We start from the raw sequence: 22,942 nt of genomic DNA on the forward strand, positions 1-22,942 counted from the left end.
AGAACTGACCTTCTCTTGGGAATTACTTTCTGTAGCCACCAAGCCATGTAGCCCTGTTCCAGTGGCTGAGCACAGACTGACAGACATTAGATTATGAGGCGAGGGATGCCTATCAGCCTAGGTTTCTCAAGAGCATACAGCAGCAAAAGATCATATGGCCTACTGCCTGGGCACACACTCGTTGAATCAACGTTGTTTCCATGTAATTTCAATGAAATTAGACGTTGAATTGGAAAACAACCTCTCACTCAACGTCAACAAAACAAAGGAGATGATCGTGGACTTCAGGAAACAGCGGAGGGTGCACCCCCCTATCTACATAAATGGGACCGCAGTGGAGAAGGTGGAAAGCTTCAAGTTCCTTGGCATACACATCACTGACAAACTGAAATGGACCACCCACACAGACAGTGTGGTGAAGAAGGCGCAACAGAGCCTCTTCAACCTCAGGAGGCTAAAGAAATGTGGCTTGTCACCTAAAACCCTCACAATTTTTTTTACAGATGCACAATTGAAAGAATCCTGTCAGGCTGTATCACCACCTGGTACGGCAACTGCACCCTCCGCAACCGCAAGGCTCTCCAGAGGGTGGTGCGATCTGCCCAGCGCCTTACCGGGGGAAAACTACCTGCCCTCCAGGACATCTGCAGCACCCGATGTCACAGGAAGGCCAAAAAGATCATCAAGGACATCAACCACCTGAGCCACTGCCTGTTCACCCCGCTATCATCCAGAAGGCGAGACCAGTACAGGTGCATTAAAGCTGGGACCAAGAGACTAAAAAACAGCCTCTATCTCAAGGTAATCAGACTGTTAAACAGCCATCACTAGCACATTAGAGGCTGCTGCCTATAGGCATAGACTAGAAATCACTGGCCACTTTAAGGAATGGAACACTAGTCCCTTTAATAATGTTTACATATCTGGCATTAGTATTCTCATATGTATATACTGTATTCTATACTATTCTACGGTATCTTAGCCACTTAATAATGTTTACATATCTTGCATTACTCATCTCATATGTACACTACCGTTCAAAAGTTTGGGGTCACTTAGAATTTTCCTTGTTTCGAGGCCTTAGTACTTGTCTCTTCGCTGCAACTCCACAATGGTCTCGAGAGAGGCAAAAGTTGAGTCATGTGTCCTCCGAAACATGACCTGCCGAAATGCACTCCTTAACACCTGCCCGCTTAACCCAAAAGCCAGCCGCACCAATGTGTTGGAGGAAACACTGTACAACTGATAACAGGAGTCAGCACCTGGCCCGCCACAAGATTAAAATGTGTTCAGTCAAAGGGGACCAAATTAGTATTTAGTAATTTAGCAAAGAATAGTACATTCGACCTGGATGGACATAATTTCCTTAATTTGCAGACACTTGAGCTATGGAGATTCATTAGAACTGACACTTCCTACTAAGAGACATCTGTCCGTTTGGCCTGCAGCATACCGTACACAGAGCAGGTTGGCATTTATTGAGATGACTCATGTACTGGAGGCAGCACTGCAGAGTGGTCACTAGCTGGCACAGCCACTAAGTCATAAAATATTATTTTAAACCTAGCCTTAACGCTAACCACACTCCTAACCTTAAATTAAGACAAAAAGCTAATTTTTACATAAATTTTTACAACATAGACAATTTGGACTTTTCAGCTGGCCTATTTAGCGAAAATTGCTCCATTCTGCCTCCTGGGCAAGACTTATGACAATAAACGTCAACCTGCTACTGTCACAGACCAGATTAACATGTGCAGGAGCAGGTAGCATGTCAAATGCAATGAGGAAATTAGATGTTGTCCACTGTCTTAATGTGACAGGAAATCTCTTGTGGTATAATCTCTCATCGACAGCCATCTGACCAAATTACGCAATATTTAGTTCTGGGTTCACCGAGATTACAAGGCATATTGTATTGCTGTAAATGTAATATTACACCATATATGTACAGCTTAATATTACCTCAATGTTGAAATAGGCCTACAGTAAATGTTTACACATATCCAAGTTACATTTTATATGTGGTAGAAGAGTATACCTTAAACATATCAAGTGACCTTGATATGGCAGTAGATGCCCATTGGATGTAGTGTGGTTAACACCTAAATCTCAAAGTCCTGCTGACTAGTGAACAAACGGGTATTTTTGAATGGCTCTTTTTTGTGAGTGCCAGGAACTGAATCGCATCTGTGAAAGAGTCATTCATTTAACAAGCGATTTAACTTAGTCAGGTAAAATTGTAATTTTCACCGAAAAAAACACGGAATGCCCATCACTACTCCTGACTTCCGTCTGGAATGGATCTTTGAAATTGTCGACCCAATGCGTCGATAACGAAGGGGGCTGTGCTCACTCAAACCACTGACACGCACAGCCACACATAACCCCCGAGCGTTGCCCTCTTTCATTAGATTTTTACAATCCTTACAATGAGGCCTCAACCCCCGAGGAAAAACCAATCAAACCATCACACAATTTCTGAGATAATATTGCATTTACAAACAGCCTTCTTTCCAAACCCGTGTGGTCACAGCTCTCCCTGCGCTGTGAGTCGTCAGGGTACATTGGATCAAAGACAGGACAGTAGGAAGACAGGCAGAAACTGCTTCTCCAATAGAAATCCCCAATCACACTTGTAGGCGATGTCATGGCAACATTAGGTAGCTAAGTTCATGTGCATAAACACGTTATCTAACTGTGTCTAACTGTCGTTTCAGTCCAAACTGTGCACGTGCAGGCCGTCAAATCAAAGACACTCCTGTTTGTTTTTGATGAAAATGAAAATGTGTCAGTTTGTCACTTTCACCAGGTTGGAGTCATAACTTGTTCAGCTACTTAAGACAGCCAGCTACTTAAGACAACCAGCTACTTAAGACAGCCAACTACTTAAGACATTGGTTTGAATCTAGGTTGTGCCTTTAGATTTCGAAAAATGAACAACTAAATATATATATATATATATATATATATATATATATATATTTCAATTCAAGGGGTTTTATTGGCATGGGAAACATGTGTTAACATTGCCAAAGCAAGTGAGGTAGATAATATACAAAAGTGAAATAAACAATAAAAATTAACAGTCAACATTACACATACAGAAGTTTCAAAACAATAAAGACATTACAAATGTCATATTATGTATGTATACAGTGTTGTAACAATGTACAAATGGTTAAAGTACACAAGGGAAATAAATAAGTATAAATATGGGTTGTATTTACAATGGTGTTTGTTCTTCACTGGTTGCCCTTTTCTTGTGGCAACAGGTCACATATCTTGCTGCTGTGATGGCACACTGTCACTTTGTGACATCAGCTGATGTAAGAAGGGCTTTATAAATAAATGTGATTGATTGATTGACTGGAATTTCACCCAGTAGATATGGGAGTTTATCAAAATTGGGTTTGTTTTCAAATTCTTTGTGGATCTGTGTAATCTGAGGGAAATATGTGTCTCTAATATGGTCATACATTGGGCAGGAGGTTAGGAAGTGCAGCTCAGTTTCCACCTAATTCTGTGGGCAGTGTGCACATAGCCTGTCTTCTCTTGAGAGCCATGTCTGCCTACGGCGGCCTTTCTCAATAGCAAGGCTATGCTCACTGTACATAGTCAAACCTTTCCTTAAGTTTGGGTCAGTCACAGTGGTCAGGTATTCTGCCACTGTGTACTCTCTGTTTAGGGCCAAATAGCATTCTAGTTCACTCTGTTTTTTTGTTAATTCTTTCCAATGTGTCAAGTAATTATGTTTTTATTTTCTCATGATTTGCTTGGGTCTATTTGTGCTGCTGGGGCTCTGTGGGGTGTGTTTGTGTTTGTGAACAGAGCCCCAGGACCAGCTTGCTTAGGGCACTCTTCTCCAGGTTCATCTCTCTGTATGTGATGGCTTTGTTATGGAAGGTTTGGGAATCGCTTCCTTTCAGGTGGTTGTAGAATTTAGCTGCTCTTCTGGATTTGGATAATTTGTGGGTATCGGCCTAATTCTGCTCTGCATGCATTATTTGTTGTTCTACGTTGTACACGGGGGATATTTTTGCAGAATTCTGCATGCAGAGTCTAATTTGGTGTTTGTCCCATTTTTTAAATCTTGGTTGGTGAGCGGACCCCAGACCTCACAACCATAAAGGGCAATGGGTTCTATGACTGAATCAAGTATTTTTAGCCAGATCCTAATTGGTATGTTGAATTTTATGTTCCTTCTGATGGCATAGAAGGCCCTTCTTGCCTTGTCTCTCAGATCGTTCACAACTATTCAAGGTATGAAGTTTTTGGTGTGCTCTAGGGCAATGGCGTCTAGATGGAATTTGTGTTTGTGGTCCTGGTGACTGGACCTTTTTTGGAACACCATTATTTTGGTCTCACTGACTTCTCAAAGACCAAACCCTGGACTGCTAGGTCTGTTTGCAAGCGTTCCCGGAAGTCTCGCGATGTTGCGCCTCTGGGTTTAGAAACTCTATGATTGGATGCTCTTTTTTTACAAAGATGCATTTTACCTTCGCGGCGCCAGGACAGACGCGGCGCTAGGACCCAACGGATCTTGTCCTTGCAAGCGCACATGGACATTGTAGAGTGTAGCGGCTCTGATGTTAAAGAGTACGCTGGTCTCTGAATCAGATTTTTTATGTAGGCTATCTCTCTCTCTGTTTTCTGTCGCACCCGCTTACTTCTAATTTTTCAAACTCACTTGTCAGTGTCTTGGCGACATTACTGCCAAGTCCTTGAGTGCGACACGCAGGGATTTCAGCATGCTTGGATGAAAAGTTTTTGACAGCTCCTCTTTCGTGGTCCCGCTATAAGAAGTCAATACTTGTTCTTCCTCTGTTTCGGAGCTGATCCCACTCTACTGCTTGCATCCCGTATCTGTCAATCACTCGTGGACAGCATATTATGGTCGTGTCGGTGCAATAATTCACCCTGAACGCATTTCTTTCCCAAATCGGGCAAAATGACTAACTGGCGTTGGACGAACTTTGCATTTCTAATGGTTTTTCATGTCTTGTCCATGTCAACAGCAACGGGCAATACAGACAACACACTTCTGAATTTACATGATGGTAAGTCTCTATTTGAATTTGCCATCAGCCATGCTGACAGTTTTATTTTGCAGTAGTTTACATTGGAAGTGGAGATACATGGGCTACTGTATCACATGTATGTCAATTAAAATATGTAAGTATGTAGAGTTGAACGGTATCAAGCTTAATTCAGCTTTTATATCCAAGTTACCCATTAATGCAGAAATCCCAAGGCTACACATTTTTTTTTCTTCATCTCGGTTTGGTCAAATCTAAAACAATTTTAAGTGTGTGTGTGTGTGTGTGTGTGTGTGTGTGTGTGTGTGTGTGTGTGTGTGTGTTAGAGGAAGAGAGAGAGGTTTGTTACTGAGGTGTATCCTGTGGCTATTGATTCCTGCAAAGTGAGATGAGACAATAGCAGGAAAGTGACAGCAGTGCTGGGTGGATGAGTTTAGCTCACCAAACATTGCCTGCTTATGTTCAAATCAATGTGTGACTGACAGAGACATAACGAGAGAGAGAGAGACAGAAATACAGAATGAGACAGATACAGAGAGCGAGAGGAGAGCGAGAGAGACAGACAGACAAACAGAAAGAGACTGACATACAGAGAGTGAGTGAGTGAGTGAGTGAGTGAGTGAGTGAGTGAGTGAGTGAGTGAGTGACTGAGTGAGTGACTGAGTGAGTGAGTGACTGAGTGAGTGAGTGACTGAGTGAGTGAGTGAGTGAGTGACTGAGTGAGTGAGTGAGAGAGAGATACTACTAAGGAGATTAGAGCTGTGCTGGCTGAGGTGACCAAACCACCTCTGGAGTGTGAGAGTGTATGTGAGATGCATCCTTTGATAAGAGAGATGATCTAGTGAGAGCCTCAGCCTGTCAGCTGGACTAAGCCACCGGGACTGGCCTCGGAACAGCTCTTATCCTCCCTTTCCAATCCACCTGAGTAGAGCCTTTCTGTCTCAGAGTCAGTGGTAGAGAGAGAGTGAGTAGTTAAGAAACAGTCCGGATAAAAAATAGTTTTGTTGTGGGTATTAGGTAACCTGGATAAACCTGTGTTTGAGCAACTTCTATGGTCCCTCCATGAACTATAACATTAGTGAGTGTATCTATTAGATGGGTTAAGTTAGGCCTATATCTAATAACCCCACATATACCCTAGTTTATTCATTCTCCATCATCTCAACATTACAGCAGAGACAAATGGCAATGACAGTGTTATCGTTCCATCTGCTACGCTCTGAGAGGCCACTATAAAACAGAATATATTTTAGAAACACACAAACATTACACTCTGGGACCTGCTTGGCTCTGAACAGGATGTACAAAATAGTTTGAGAATAGTGTGTATTGAAATGGGGCAAAACCATGCCTTGATGTCTGCAGGATATCTCCTGAGCTCCTCCACGTAGTGGTAGTTGGCATCTCATCATCATCATCAACGAACGTGAAATATTGGATGTACTCTACTCTTATAATAAGATATCGATGTCTCATTTTCAATGGGGCGGCAGGGTAGCCTAGTGGTTAGAGTGGTGGACTAGCAACCGAGAGGTTGCAAGTTCAAATCCCCGAGCTGACAAGGTACAGGTCTGTCGTTCTGTCCTGAACAGGCAGTTAACCCACTGTTCCTAGGCCGTCATTGAAAATTAAATTTGTTCTTAACTGATTTGCCTAGTTAAATAAAGGTAAAAAAAAATGTTTTTAAAGTAAGAGAAATGTCTAGGCTACATCATACAGTCAAGTTCTCATAGAACTTTCTCAATAGTGATAGTTTGCCAATGTTAACCTTCTCACCTGCAATTTAGAGATAACTGAAAGGATATCTTTCAGACTCTATGCCATTGTGGGTTCATGTCACAATGAATATCATTCTTTCCCATAGAGGCTGTAGGATCCTACTGTGTTCAGTGGTGATTGTCAAATGAGGGGGCGTCTCCAAGACCTCCCAGAAAAACTGGACTGTCATCCCAGAGAAAATATAAATTGAGTTGCTTAACCATAATCATAGCTAGAGGAGCGATATTATCCTAATTACTGTGTTACTACAGGGTTGTCAAACAACGTGAAGATGAGTGGGAGGTCGGTCTGCTCTGATAAGAGCCTCTTAGTGAATGGCTGTTTCATTTCAGACCGATAAACTCTTAATCTTGTTTATTCCAATTAGCCTACATAGATTTAAACAAGGTTGTGTACTTTTAGGTTTGTGATTTATCCAGAGTTCAATAAACAATTAGAGGGAGCCAAATTACCATGATTAGATTTGAGGATATCATCTATTCAGTCAGACTTTGGTTGTGTCCAAAAATAGTGGAGAAGGAGCCGGGAAATTGAAGATTTTACTCTGACCGGACAACAAAGGACACACAGAAGCACAGTCTGAGACACACACACTCCTTGAGGAGTGTAAGCGCTGGATGTAACTCATGTCACCCCTCAGAATGCTCTGGAATGCTGATGTATGGCGGACGGCTGCCACCGTTGCCACTCCTCCCTCTGGAAAACCCATTGAGGGAATAGTCTTCCTGGTTTCAGGCCCCAGCTCATTGGCTGTCTTTGACATTATGGTGACATGTTGGCATTAGTTGTTGCCGTCTTGGGACTGTGAGACATAGTTATCAGTGTCTCTCTCTGTTAGTCGTCATTGGCCATTAAAGTTGTCTTTGTGATTTAGCTACCTGCTGCTTGGCAAACGCTGCTGCTGCACCACCCTGGGAACAAACAGACAAACACACGACCTGACATGGATCGCAACACACAGATGCATGCACACATGAGTGCAGAAAATACACTCACAAATATGACCCACCACCTGGATTCGGTACTATGTAGCAACATTTGAAATTCTTTTTTTTTTTTACATTGGATAAAAGTAGACTCAGCTTGAAAATAGTATATCATAGAGGAACAATTGGGGGAAAAAATCTGCTTTGAAAGTTGATAAACTTGTAACGCCGTGAATGTTTTAGTACACCTACTGGAGAGCTCTTCTTTGTCTACACCCATTCAGCATCATTCACACCCTTTTAAGTCTTAGCTACACCCATCTCTTTAATGATTCACATGTGAAGCCATCTCTCTCATCGTCAGCCATCACTAGCACATCAGAGGCGGGTGCCTATAGACATAGATTAGGAATCACTGGCCACTTTTAGAAAAGGATCACTAGCCATTTTAATAATGTTTCCGGATCTAGCATTACTCATTTCATATGTATAAACTTCACTCCACACTATTCTACGGTATCTTAGTCACTTTAATTGTTTGTAAATATTGCATCACCCATCTCATATGTATATACTGTATTCTATACTATTCCACTGTATCTTAGTCCAATGCCGCTCTGACATATATGTATATATATTCTTAATTCATTCCTACTTAGATTTACGTGTATTTTTGGAATATGTTGTGAAACTGTTAGCTATTACACGTTAGATATTACTGCACTGTCGGAGCTAGAAGCACAAGCATTTCGCTACACCTTCAATAACATCTGATAAACACGTGTATGTGACCAATGCATTTGATTTGATGTGCTTAATAGAATGAGTAAGGTAGTGAAGTAAACAACCAAAGATTTCAAGACTGAAAGTGGTGAAAATAGGAGAAAAAAACTGTAGAAGTAAAAATACACTTCATCTAGTCCTTGGCCTATATCCTAATCTGACTTTGGTGCAGGTCATGTTGTTCTTCACATTACCGTCTCTGGTAAACACACACTATATCAAATCAAATGAAAGTGTATATATATTTGTCACGTGCACAGGATACAGAAGGTTTAAATGTGAAATGGTTACTTGCATTGTTTAGACATGTAGATAGCTAGCTAAACAATGAACCCTAATCCCAACTCATACTATCATGCACCATGCAACTAAAGCTAACGAAATTCAATGTTAGCTAGCTAGCTAACATTAGGCTATAACTAGCAATTCAAATGGATTTCTGAGATACGGATAATATTACTACACAGATCATACACGTAACATTAGCTAGCGAGCCAGCAGGCTAACGTTAGCTAGCTAGCTAACAGTATGTTTTAACTTGCAATGAAAATGACTTTCTGGCTAAATTGGAAACATATAATATCTGAAAATGTAAGCTAGACTCTTACGTATACATGGATGTACTCTTCTCCCTCTCTGTCATGGATGCCATAGTTGCCCTTAGTTGGAAGATGTAATGGCTGAGATGGCTCTCTTCGCATTTGGCAATCATCTCTCTGCTTCCACTGGGCATTCCAATGATTTCAAAACTCAGTCAACTTCTTCCGTGACATCAACACTTGATCGCTGTTTCTTCCCCATCACTTTTATCAGAAGACTCTACAATGTCTGGTTCAATAAAAATGTTTTTACCTAAATCAGGAATTTCCTCATTGTCTGATTCGTTTTCAGAGTCAGAGAGAGTCAGCATGGCACAATCGTCCTCCAGAAAGTAGTCCATCACAACTTTTTCCCACTGATCTTTGTCGATAGTGCTATTAACTTTAGGGAAGCAATGTTGAGAGCAGAAGCAACACCTTTTCAGTTATTCATGATATCTTAAAAAAATAATAATAATTGCACGCCCAATTTTTCTGTTTTTGATTTGTGAAAAAGGTTTGAAATATCCAATAAATGTCATTCCACTTCATGATTGTGTCCCACTTGTTGTTGATTCTTCACAAAAAAATACAGTTTTATATCTTTATGTTTGAAGCCTGAAATGTGGCAAAAGGTCGCAAAGTTCAAGGGGGCCGAATACTTTCGCAAGGCACTGTATATAATGAACAAAAATATAAACACAACATGTACTGTAAAGTGGTAGTCCCATGTTTCAGGAGCTGAATTAAAAGATTCCAGAAATGTTACATATGCACAAAAAGCTTATTTCCCTCCAATTTTGTGCACACATCTGTTTATATCCCTGTTAGTTTGCATTTCTCCTTTGCCAAGATTATCTATCCACCTGACAGGTGTGGCATATCAAGAAGCTGATTAAACAGCATGATCATTACACAGATGCACCTTGTGCTGGGGACATGCTGGGGACAATAAAAGGCCACTCTAAAATGTGCAGTTTTGTCACAACACAATGACACTGATGTCTCAAGTTTTGAGGGTGCATGCAATTGGAATGCCTACTGCAGGAATGTCCATCAGAGCTGTTGCCAGATAATTCAATGCTAATTTCTTTACCGTAAGCCGCATCCAACGTTTTAAGGAATTTGGCAGTACTTCCAACCGGCCTCCCAACAGCAGACCACGTGTAACCAAAGGACCTCCACATCTGGTATCTTCACCTGCGGGATTGTCTGAGACCAGCCACCTGGACAGCTGATGAAACGGAGTAGTATTTCTGTCTGTACTAAAGCCCTTTTGTGGGGAAAAACTCATTCTGATTGGCTGGGTCTGGCTCCCCAGTGGGTGGGCCTATGCCCTCCCAGGCCCACCCATGGCTGCGCCCCTGTCATGTGAATTCCATTGATTAGGGCCTAATGAATTCATTTCAATTGACATATTTCCTCATATGAACTGTAACCCAATAAAATCATTGACATTTTTCTTCAGTATAAAAAACTTACTTAGACAGGGTAACAAAACCCCTAGTTGCCATAGTTCTGCAGTACATTGCTAACATACAGAGAGAGGAAAGCTTCGTATTAGCCATTTATTCCCGAGTTTTCTTGTAGTAGACACTAGACACAGCAGCAGAACAGATCACCACACCGGAAGCAGTGTGAGAACCCCATGGGCACACTCACAGAGAACGGTGCCATGCTAGATGCCAGGCTTCTCAATTGGATGCCATTATTAGGGCTGGATGAAAAGAGGTCCATGCTAGGGGGCTCCAATAGTGGGGCAATGCTAGGTGAGCCTAAAAGAAAGGAATGATGGAGAGGGTAGAGGACTTCATTGTGCAGAGTGAATCTGACAGACACATGCGGTCTGTGGGTTGGTGCGTGTGTGTGTGTGGGTGTGTGTGTGCGTGATCATTGGGACAGTTGCAGCTTTGAGGACTTTTTTAGCACCAGCGTTCATCATGCCACTATTGGAGTGGTCACCATCACTCACTTAAAGGAAAGTTGTCAAAGTTGCCAGGGTCATTTTATGTGTTCATGTGTATCTGAGCTATTCGCCGTTCAAGCAGGCATAAATACAGCCAGTATGACAAGTTTTCCCCTGGTCAGTTTTATGGATTGACCTTTAGAATGCTTTTGATGGTGAGCAGAGCTTGTTCTGAGGTACTGAGAGAATATTATAATAATTGAAATACTTCTTGAAAGGTGAGTGCTGAGAAGTAGTGCTACTCTGAAATGTGCTTTGCCTTAAACCTGTTGATGTGTTTGTGTGTGTGAGCATACTGCACACATGCCTGCAAAAATGTAGAGTTTGAGGGCCCTTTGAGGTGATCTGAACATCCATGTGTGTCAGATGGATCAAATGTCTTCACTAAAACCCCTGTGCTGGGTTTACTAAGGTGATAGTTGGAACATGCTTCTCCGCAGCTGCCTGTTAGGTGTTCCTGCATGTGTGATCAGTTACTGAAAGCCAGAATCGCCAGGTCCCCATTCTGGGATCCCCAGAGCTCGGAGCCAGAATCCAAGGTGAAAAGTGGCTCCTAAGCCGATGCTTCCTCTGCAGCTCCTGAGGGATGGGAGGGCATGGACCCCCCCTGAACTCACACATACCACTCCCTCAAGGATTCTGCGATCGCAGTGTTTTTTGGCAAAAACAACAATTCCCCGCATATTACGTGAGGGCTTTCACTTTTTCCCCGTAAATTTTCTTGAATTGCAGCAGCAAAATCAAACATTTCTGTCTGCAAATATCACAAAACAGTGACATACTGTACACACACACACATGCACACACACGCAGACACACACACACCTCAGGGCCCTCCCTTAACAGAACATGCTTATGTGGTGAGCATTGGGGGTTTCATATTACCATTATTTCACCATGATCCACCAGCCCAATGTTTACCCAATCTTCCACTTAATCGGCTTGGCTGTTTGAAATGGGGGTGTGGGGCCCAACAGTCATGATTAACATCCCCTTTTCCAGTTAGCCCCAGCTTCATTACTGCATGCCTGTAGAGTGTTATCACTTGGCAAGGTAAGGAGGGAGGGAGCTGGCAATGGAAGGAGGAATCGGGGATAATAATTTCAATGGCCTCCAGGCACACACACACACCTACAGTGAGGTCCCTACAGAAAGATGACTTCACCAGGGGCCTTGGACGGCATGACGAGCACTTCTCAAGAGGACAACTGGTCCCACTTAGCACAGCAAAACAGTCCTCCCATTACACACAGGTCAAGGAGGGCCAGAGAGGGACTGGGTGGGGGACTGGTGGTGAGGGGATGTTTGTATCAATTATTCCCCATCTAACCTCCATACCACCCCGCAGATAAGAAGGATCTCTACTGATGCTTGTAGTTTTTCTCCTCTGGCATGATTCTAACGCCAGGCTGTTTCAGCTTTGTTTGGTGTCCTGTTGATGTCATAACAACACATAAATACTCCATATTGTGATTGGCTTTAAGGGCATACGTGAAGCAGCACTGGATCATGCATGAGGACAATTCACTATTTTGGTTTTGGCAACTAGCTACATTGATGTTCCTCAGGGCAGTATGTAAGCCATAAAGAAAGGCTTACTGGGTTGTGCTATGTAAGAGGTTTCTTTTCAGGTTGCCTTTAGCATCCAATATCATGCTATGCCACATTCATCATAAATATCACAGAGAGGAGAGAGTTAGCACTAGCTATAGGTTTTATTAGTGTGAGAACATGACTTCTAATAGGAATTGTTTCAACGACTTGGTCTTTTATTGTGTGCATAGTGATACGGTACAGTTTTAATAAGGGGAAGTGTAAAGCATTTTCTTTGATGTTGTAGCGTTAGCCCTAAAACCATAACTGGCTCAAAAGAGGCTTGTGTCTTATGAATGGGGCCTTCCTTTGTACTGGAGTACTGTACTCTCAGAGTGATGAGATGGCATTAAAGCAAGTCTATGCTGCTAGAAGTTCAGGTAGTTAAACGATGCATGCTACAGAATCGATTTGATTAGGTTTTGTTAGTGTTAACAGAATGGGTCCAGCACTATTGACTTCAATGGATGGTTCCTCATTCAAAGACTCGTTGATGTTACAGAGGTATGCACATGACAGGCAATCCCTTGCATTGCCAATTAGATTTGTAAAACAATAATGTTCCCAGGAAGGTACACTGTTGGTTTATATACTATCTACAGTGAGCTCCAAAAGTATTGAGACAGTGACATTTGTTTGTTGTTTTGCCTCTGTACTCCAGCACTTTGCATTTGAATTGACTATGGGTTTAAAAGTGCAGACTGTCAGCTTTAATTTGAGTGTATTTCCATCCATATCTGGTGAACCGTTTAGAAATTAGGAAATTATAAATTAATTTTAGGGGACCAAATGTATTGGGATTTGAATGTGTATTAAAGTAGTGAAAAGTTAAGTATTTTGTCCCATATTTAAAGCAAACAATGAAAACATCAAGATTGTGACTCTACAAACTTGTTGGATGCATTTGCTGTTTGATTTTGTTGTGTTTCAGATCAATTTTGTGCCTAATAGAAATGAATGGTAAATAATGCATTGTGCCATTTTAGAGTCACTTTTATTGTAAATAAGAATAGAATGTGTTTCTAAACACTTCTACATTAATGTGGATGCTACCATGATTCCAGATAGTCCTGAATGAATCGTGAATAATGATGAGTGAAAAATATCATGCATACCGCCAAGACATGCTAACCTCTACCATTACAGTAACAGGGAACGTTAGCATTTTTGGAGGGGATATTTATGCGTCTCACTCATCATTATTACTCTCTCAGCTCTTTTCTCTCTCTCTCTCTCTCTCTCTCTCTCTCTCTCTCTCTCTCTCTGTTTCTCTCTCTCTGTGTCTCTCTCTCTGTCAATTCAATTTACATTTAAGGGGCTTTATTGGCATGGGAAACACATGTTTACATTGCCAAAGCAAGTGAAATAGATAATAAACAAAGATGAAATAAACCAATAAAAAATGTACAGTAAACATTACACTCCCAAAAGTTCCAAAATAATAAAGACATTACAAATGTCCTATTATGTCTATATACAGTGTTGTAATGATGTGCAAAAGTACAAAAGGGAAAATAAATATAGGTTGTATCTACAATGGTGTTTGTTCTTCAATGGCTGCCCTTTTCTTGTGAGAACAGGTCACACATCTTGCTGCTATGATTGCACACTGTGGTATTTCACCCAAAAGATATGGGGGTTTATCAAAATTGGATTTGTTTTCAAATTCTTTGTGGGGAGGCAGGTAGCCGTGTGGTTCGAGCGTTGGACTAGTAACTGAAAGGTTGCTGGATTGAATCCCCGACCTAACAAGTAATATGTCATTCTACCCCTGAGCAAGGCAGTTAACCCACTGTTCCCCAGGCGCCAAAGACGTAGATGTCGATTAAGGCAGCTCACTGCACACATTCTGTGTAGTCTGAGGGAAATATGTGTCTCTAATATGGTCATACATTTTGCAGGAGGTTAAGAATTGCAGCTCAGTTTCCACCTAGTTTTGTGGGCAGTGTGCACATAGCCTGTCTTCTCTTGAAAGCCAAGTCTGCAGCCTTTCTCAAAAGCAAGGCTATTCTGTACATAGTCAAAGAGTCTGTACATAGTCAAAGATTTCCTTAATTTTGGGTCAGTCACGGTGGTCAGGAACTCTGTATTCTGTCACTGTGTTTAGGGCCCAATAGCATTCTAGTTGACTCTGTTTTTTTGTGAAATCTTTCCAATGTGTCAAGTAATTATCTTTTTCTTTGCTCATGATTTGGTTGGGTCTAATTGTGCTGCTGTCCTGAGGCTCTGTGGGGTCTGTTTGTGTTTGTGAACAGAGCCCCAGGACCAGCTTGCTTGGAGGGCTCTTCTCCAGGTTCATTTCTCTGTATGTGATGGTTTGGGAATCAGCCTAATTCTGCTCTGCATGCATTATTTGGCGTTTTACGTTGTACACATAGGACATTTTTGCAGAATTCTGCATGCGGAGTCTCATTTTGGTGTTTGTCCAACTATGTGAATTATTGGTTGGTGAGCAGACCCCAGACCTCAACCATAAAGGGCAATGGGTTCTATAACTGATTCAAGTATTTTTAGCCAGATCCTAATTGGTATGTTGAATTTGATGTTCCTTTTGATGGCATAGAAGGCCCTTCTTGCCTTGTCTCTCAGGTTGTTCACAGCTTTGTGAAATTTACATGTGGCGCTGATGTTAAGGCCGAGGTATGGATAGTTTTTTGTGGGCTCTAGGTTAACGGTGTCTAGATGGAATTTGTATTCGTGGTCCTGGCAATTTTTTTGGAACATCATCAATTTTGTCTTACTGAGATTTACTGTCAGGGCCCAGGTCTGACAGGAGTTCTAGGTGCTGCTCTAGGCCCTCCTTGGTTGGGGACAGAAGCACCAGATCATCAGCAAGCAGTAGACATTTGACTTCAGATTATAGTAGGGTGCTACAAACTGTTATAGTTCCCTCGCCAATTTGTTGATATATATGTTGAAGACGGTGGGGCTTTAGCTGCATCCCTGTCTCACCCCCCAGCCCTGTGGAAAGAAATATGTGTTTTTTGCCAATTTTAACCGCACACTTGTTGTTTGCGTACATAACTTTTATAATGTCGTATGTTTTTCCCCCAACACCACTTTCCATTGTTTTGTATAGCAAGCCAAATTAAGTCGAAAGGTTTTTGGATATCAACAAAGCATGAGAAGACATTGCCTTTGTTTTGGTTTGTTTGTTTGTCAATTAGAGTGTGCAGGGTGAATACGTGGTCTGTCATACAGTAATTTGGTAAAAAGGCAATTTGACATTTGCTCAGTACATTGTTTTCACTGAAGAAATGTATGAGTCTGCTGTTAATGATCTCTCTCTCTCTCTGTTTCTCTCTCTCTTTCTCTCAGACAGAAACAATCTCTCTCTTTTTGTCAGTCTGTCATTCTCTCTCGCTCTCTTTCTCTCTCTCTCTCTCTCTCTCTCTCTCTCTCTCTCTCTCTTTCTCTCAGTATCTTTCTCTCTCAGTATCTTTCTCTCTCAGTATCTTTCTCTCTCTCAGTATCTCTCTCTCTCTCAGTATCTTTCTCTCTCTCTCAGTATCTTTCTCTTTCTTGCTCTCTTTCTCTTTCTGTTTCTCTCTCAGTATCTCTCTGTTTCTCTCTCACTATCTCTCTCTCAGTTTCTCCCTCTCCATCTCTCTCTCAGTATCTCTCTCTCTTTCAATATCTCTCTCTCTCTCAGTATCTCTCTCTCTCTCTGTTGTACTCTCTCTCTGTTTCTCTCTGTCTGTCTTTTTCTCTCTCTCTCTCTCAATTAAATTCAATTAAATTCAAGGGGTTTTATTGGCATGGGAAACATGTGTTAACATTGCCAAAGCTCTCTCTCAGGATCTCTCTCTCTCTCTCTCTAATTAGTGTGTGTAAGGTGTATATATGGTCAGTAGTGCGATGTTTGGGGAGAAAGCCAATTTGACATTTACATGTTCATTTTTTTTATTGGAGAAAAGGTTTGAATTCTTGAATTGAAAATGCTACAGAAAACCTTTCCCGAGTTGCTGTTTATGCAAATTCCCCTGTAATTATTGGGGTCTGATTTGTCTCCACTTTTGTGGATAGGGGAGATGAGCCCCTGGTTCAAGACATCAGTGAAGCAGTCAGAAGTTAAAACCGTGTTGAACAATTTAAGCACAGCATTTTGCAACTCAGGTGTGCTGTTTCTGATGTTATCTAGACCATCTAGACCACAAGCCTTTGATTTTATAGATTTGAGCTTTTCATTTAGTTCTTGTTGGGTTATTGGGTAATCTAATGGATTGTGTTTGTTTTTAATGACTGATTCAAGGATGTTACATTTTTCTTGAATTTCTAATTGGTTCTGCTGTAATTCTTTTTGTGGGATGTTAGATTATCAAAATATGTTTTCCAAATTACTTCATTTTGTATGGCTAATTCTTGTGGCTTTGTCATGCTTAAGTTGTTCCACATGTCCCAGAACTGATTTTGGTCAATTGCGTTTTCAATTTCATCAAGTGTCTTGTTGGTATAATTCAATTTCTTGCATTTTTCAGTGTATGTTTATACTGTTTCAGAGTTTCAAAGAATTCGTAGCGTCGCTCTGGGTTGTTTTGCTGTGTATGTTTTTCAGTTGACTTTTGTCTTAGGTGTTTTCAAATTGTTTTACATTGGTTATCAAACCATTTTTCAGAAACATTTTGTTTTTTGTTTCTGAAGTTGCATTTCTTTGGTTTTCTCAAATTTGCTTTCGATGCTGCTTTTTGGAATATGCAATTGATGTTTTGAGTAGCCGAATTGACACTTCTTTATTGTTTTGGTATTGTGAGTTATTGAAGAACTGTATAGAGTTCATTATTTCATTTGAGTTCAATGTTTCAATGAATCTCTTTGCACTGTTTTGATCCCACCTGTACGGTTGGTTTATGTTGTAGAGTTTATTGGGCTGTTTTGACCCCACCTGTACGGTTGGTTTATGTTGTAGAGTTTATTGGGCTGTTTTGACCCCACCTGTACGGTTGGTTTATGTTGTAGAGTTTATTGGGCTGTTTTTTTTAATGAATATTGCCGGTTAATTACTTCAGAAACACGTTGATCTGACTGTGATCTGACAATGGTGTCTGTGGTCTGACAGTGAATGCACTAATGGAGGAGGGGTCAATGTCAGTGATGGCATAATCGACTACACTTGTCCCAAGAGCTGAGCAGTAAGTAAACTGACATAAAGAGTCCCCTCTGATTCTATCATTAAGCATGTACAGGCCTAAGGCTCGACAGATATGCACTAACTCCTTCCCTTTTTTGTTCAATATTTGGTCAGGACTGTTTCTATTATTTATAATAGGGCTACTATACAAGGAGGGGTGTCCAAATATGTGGTGGTTACCACCCACATCAGTGTAGTCAGTGCCAGAACCTGTTCTTGCATTGAAATCTCCACAAAGAAGCACTTTACCCTCTGCCTGAATTTGAATGATTTCTGTATGGAGATTGTCAAAAAACTGATCATCATAATATGATGAATCTGAAGGAGCAGCATAAGCTGCACATATGCATACATCATTGTCACAATAGATTGAACCTTTGTTAAGTTTTAGCCAAATGTGATTAGTACTTTTTTTCATTTCATTCAGTGCTAAGTCCTGCTTATGCCAAATGATGATTCCTCCTGAGTCTCGGCCCTGTTTGGCATTTCTATGTTTGATTGATGGAAGTTAACTTTCTCTATAGCCTGAGGGACACTGAGTATCTGTCTCCACGACACCATGTTTCCAGTAGGATTATTATGTCCTGCCCCTTGATGTTTTAATCAATTCTGGATTTGTTGTTATATAAGCAAAATGTGAAGAGTATAGGCCCTGGATATTCCAAGAGCTAATAGTTAATGATCTCATTTATAATAACTGATATTCACTGGTTTGAGTAAAGTACATTGAATAAAAACGAATGAATAATATATATATATATATAATGAATGGGGCCATGTATTGGGCTATACATACAGTGGGGCAAAAAAGTATGTAGTCAGCCACCAATTGTGCAAGTTCTCCCACTTAAAAAGATGAGAGGCCTGTAATTTTCACCATAGGTACACTTCAACTATGACAGACAAAATGAGAAAAAAAATCCAGAAATCACATTGTAGGATTTTTAATGAATTTATTTGCAAATTATGGTGGAAAATAAGTATTTGGTCACCTACAAACAAGCAAGATTTCTGGCTCTCACAGACCTGTAACTTCCTCTTTAAGAGGTTCCTCTGTCATCCACTGGTTACCTGTATTAATAGCACCTGTTTGAACTTGTTATCTGTATAAAAGACACCTGTCCACAACCTCAAACAGTCACACTCCAATCCACAGTTAAACTAGTCCTATATCGACATAACCTGAAAGGCCGCTCAGCAAGGAAGAAGCCACTGCTCCAAAACCGCCATAAAAAATCCAGACTACGGTTTGCAACTGCACATGGGGACAAAGATTGTACTTTTGGGAGAAATGTCCTCTGGTCTGATGAAACAAAAATAGAACAGTTTGGTCATAATGTCCATCGTTGTGTTTGGAGGAATAAGGGGGAGGCTTGCAAGCCGAAGAACACCATCCCAACCGTGAATCACGGGTTGGCAGCATCATGTTGTGGGGGTGCTTTGCTGCAGGAGGGACTGGTGCACTTCACAAAATAGATGGCTTCATGAGGCAGGAAAACAACAGTAACAACAGCTCTGTCAGGAGGAATGGGCCAAAATTCACCCAACTTATTGTGGGAAGCTTGTGGAAGGCTACCTGAAATGTTTGACCAAAGTTACACAATTTAAAGGCAATGCTACCAAATACTAATTGAGTGCATGTAAACTTCTGACCCACTGGGAATGTGATGAAAGAAATAAAATAATAAATAATTCCCTCTACTATTATTCTGACATTTCACATTCTTAAAAAAAAGTGGTGATCCTAACTAAGACTGAGAATATTTACTAGGATTAAATGTCAAACTGAGTTTAAATGTATTTGGCTAAGGTGTATGTACACTTCCGACTTCAACTGTGTGTGTATATATATACAGTCGTGGCCAAAAATCTTGAGAATGACACATATATTAATTTCCACAAAGTTTGCTGCTTCAGTGTCTTTAGATATTTTTGTCAGATGTTATTATGGAATACTGAAGTATAATTACAAGCATTTCATAAGTGTCAAAGGCTTTTATTGACAATTACATGAAGTTGATGCAAAGAGTCAATATTTGCAGTGTTGACCCTTCTTTTTCAAGACCTCTGCAATCCGCCCTGGCATGCTGTCAATTAACTTCTGGGCCACATCCTGACTGACGGCAGCCCATTCTTGCAATATCAATGCTTAGAGTTTGTCAGAATTTGTGGGGTTTTGTTTGTACACCCGCCTCTTGAGGATTGACCACAAGTTCTCAATGGGATTAAGGTCTGGGGAGTTTCCTGGCCATGGACCCAAAATATCGATGTTTTGTTCCCCGAGCCATTAGTTATCACTTTTGCCTCATGGCAAGGTGCTCCATCATGCTGGAAAGGCATTGTTTGTCACCAAACTGTTCCTGGATGGTTGGGAGAAGTTGCTCTCGGAGGATGTGTTGGTACCATTCTTTATTCATGGCTGTTTTCTTTGTCACAATTGTGAGTGAGCCCTCTCCCTTGGCTGAGAAGCAACCCCACACATGAATGATCTCAGGATGCTTTAGTGTTGGCATGATACAGGACTGATGGTAGCACTCACCTTGTCTTCTCCGGACAAGCTTTTTTCCAGATGCCCCAAACAATTGGAAAGGGGATTCATCGGAGAAAATGACTTTACCTCAGTCCTCAACAGTCCAATCCCTGTACCTTTTGCAGAATATCGGTCTGTCCCTGATGTTTTTCCTAGAGAGAAGTGGCTTCTTTGCTGCCCTTCTTGACACCAGGCCATCCTCCAAAAGTCTTTGCCTCACTGTGGGTGCAGATGGACTCACACCTGCCTGCTGCCATTACTGAGCAAGCTCTGTACTGGTGGTGCCCCTGATCCCGCAGCTGAATCAACTTTAGGCACCCTGAAGCCTTCTTCACAACAATTGAACCACTCTCCTTGAAGTTCTTGATGATCCGATAAATGGTTGATTTAGGTGCAATCTTACTGGCATCAATATCCTTGCTTGTGAAGCCCTTTTTGTGCAAAGCAATGATGGCGGCACCTGTTTCCTTGCAGGTAACCATGGATGACAGAGGAAGAACAATGATTCCATGCACCACCCTTCTTTTGAAGTTTCCAGTCTGTTATTCGAACCCAATCAGCATGACAGAGTGATCTCCAACCTTGTACTCGTCAACACTCACACCTGTCTTAATGAGAGAATCACTGACAGGATTTCAGCTGGTCCTTTTGTGGCAAGGCTGAAATGCAGTGGAAATGTTTTTTGGTGGATTAAATTAATTTGCATGGCAAAGAGGGACTTTGATCAGATGAATTGCAATGAATTGCAATCTTCATAACATTCTGGAGTATATGCAAATTGCCATCATACAAACTGAGGCAGCAGACTTTGTGAAAATTAACAGTTGTGTCATTCTCTTAACTTTTGGCCACGACTGTATATCTATATACAGTATATATACACACCATTACACACAATTGTTATTATAATACGTGCCAATAAAATACAGAATATTTGTAAACAAGTTAATAAGAATGGAATAAGATTGCACAAAAAATGTGTACAATGCAATGCAATCTGCGACCCTGCGTGTGTGTGTGTGTGTGTGTGTGTGTGTGTGTGTGTGTGTGTGTGTGTGTGTGTGTGTGTGTGTGTGTGCGTGTGTGTGTGTGTGTGTGTGTGTGTGTGTGTGTGTGTGTGTGTGTGTGTGTGTGTGTGTGTGTGAATTAAAGGGTCTGTCTAGCCAAGTAGTCTGCATATTAGATGCTGTAGTTGGCACACCTCTCCTATCTCTGATTGTTCTAGGCTGATGATCTGAATGATACATGGTGTGGACTGCATCATGTGGTGTACTTCTCTGAAGGACAGTGTTCTGCCCGACTCTAGAGTAGTGGTCAGTGCTGTGTTGTGATGTGATGAGCCTGGTCTAGTAGAGCTGTGTTGTGATGGGCTGGATCTAGTAGTGTTGTGATGGGCCGGGTCGAGTAGAGCTGTGTTGTGATGGGCTGGATCTAGTAGTTCTGTGTAGTGATGTGCCGGGTCTAGTAGAGCTGTGTTGTGATTGGCCAGGTCTGGTCGTGCTGTCCTGAGGTGGGTCTGGTAAATCTGTGCTGTGTTGGGCCTGGTCTGGTAGAGCTGTGCTGTAATAAGCCGTGTCTGGCTCTTCTCTCCTGGGGATGGTGGGGGTACTGTTGTTTCAGAAAGTGGAGCGGGGGGCCTCTACTGCTGGGGTGATGGGTGTGTGGGTCCCTGCCAAGTGTTGCATCCTGATCAAGATGTACATTATTGTATATATGTTCACATGTCAGAGTGGGGGTGGTGAGTCGTTCTGACGTTGAGCAGTGATGCACACTCCAAAGTGATCAGTTGATTTATTTTTTCGATCAACTTTCCTGGGAAGTCTTTTCTTGGTAGGAGGGTGGACACAACTATATTGGTTGTTGGGAACATAGCCTATGCACATTCTGCCACTCTTCTCAATGCCACAGATACATTTTCACCTTTGGCATGAAGGTGGTTTGTGCCAGTGTGGATGATGACGTTGTCAGGGGTGTCAATCCTGGTCTGACTGAGTAGCTGAATTTCACTGTCAGTTGTAGGAAACCAGAACTTACACACCTGGTGTCTAGGGAATAATCTTTCCTGGACTAAGAACTTCCCATTTGAATCAATAAGGATTTCAATTGTGGGTGATTGTCTGGGTGGAGCAGACTGGGAGGCTGGTATCCTGATCTGGGCTGGAGCAGACTGGGAGGCTGGTAGTTTGACCTGGTCTGGAGCAGACTGGGAGGCTGGTTGGCTGACCTGGGCTGGAGCAGACTTGGTGGCTGGTTGGCTGACCTGGGCTGGAGCAGACTGGGAGGCTGGTTGGCTGACCTAGGCTGGAGCAGACTGGGCGGCTGGTTGGTTGACCTGGGCTGGAGCAGACTGGGAGGCTGGTTGGCTGACCTGGGCTGGAGCAGACTGGGAGGCTGGTTGGCTGACCTGGGCTGGAGCAGACTGGGCGGCTGGTTGGCTGACCTGGGCTGGAGCAGACTGGGAGGCTGGTTGGTTGACCTGGGCTGGAGCAGACTGGTAGAGTGGTGCAGAGTCATCAGGCTGTGTAGTGGAGGCCATGCTGGTCTCAGGTTCTGCTTGTGTTGTACCAAGCGGGTGGACATGTTCTCTAGATGCAGAGCACATAATGACTAGCTGCTGGTT

The 22,942-nt window shown here is 41.9% G+C and overlaps 1 protein-coding gene across 2 annotated transcripts in view; it reads left to right on the plus strand.

The window, feature by feature from the left end:
- The first annotated feature begins 4,511 nt into the window (after positions 1-4,511).
- Positions 4,512-22,942, plus strand: part of LOC109888986 (disintegrin and metalloproteinase domain-containing protein 12) — a 146,539-nt gene continuing 128,108 nt past the window's right edge. For both annotated transcript variants that reach the window (XM_031823581.1, XM_031823582.1), the window contains exon 1: positions 4,512-5,060. In XM_031823581.1, the coding sequence (XP_031679441.1) occupies positions 4,952-5,060 (109 nt within the window). In that variant the 5' untranslated portion in view covers positions 4,512-4,951. The remainder of the gene's footprint in view (positions 5,061-22,942) is intronic.

This window comes from Oncorhynchus kisutch, linkage group LG4 (assembly GCF_002021735.2).
Source record: "Oncorhynchus kisutch isolate 150728-3 linkage group LG4, Okis_V2, whole genome shotgun sequence".
Lineage (NCBI taxonomy): Eukaryota > Metazoa > Chordata > Actinopteri > Salmoniformes > Salmonidae > Oncorhynchus > Oncorhynchus kisutch.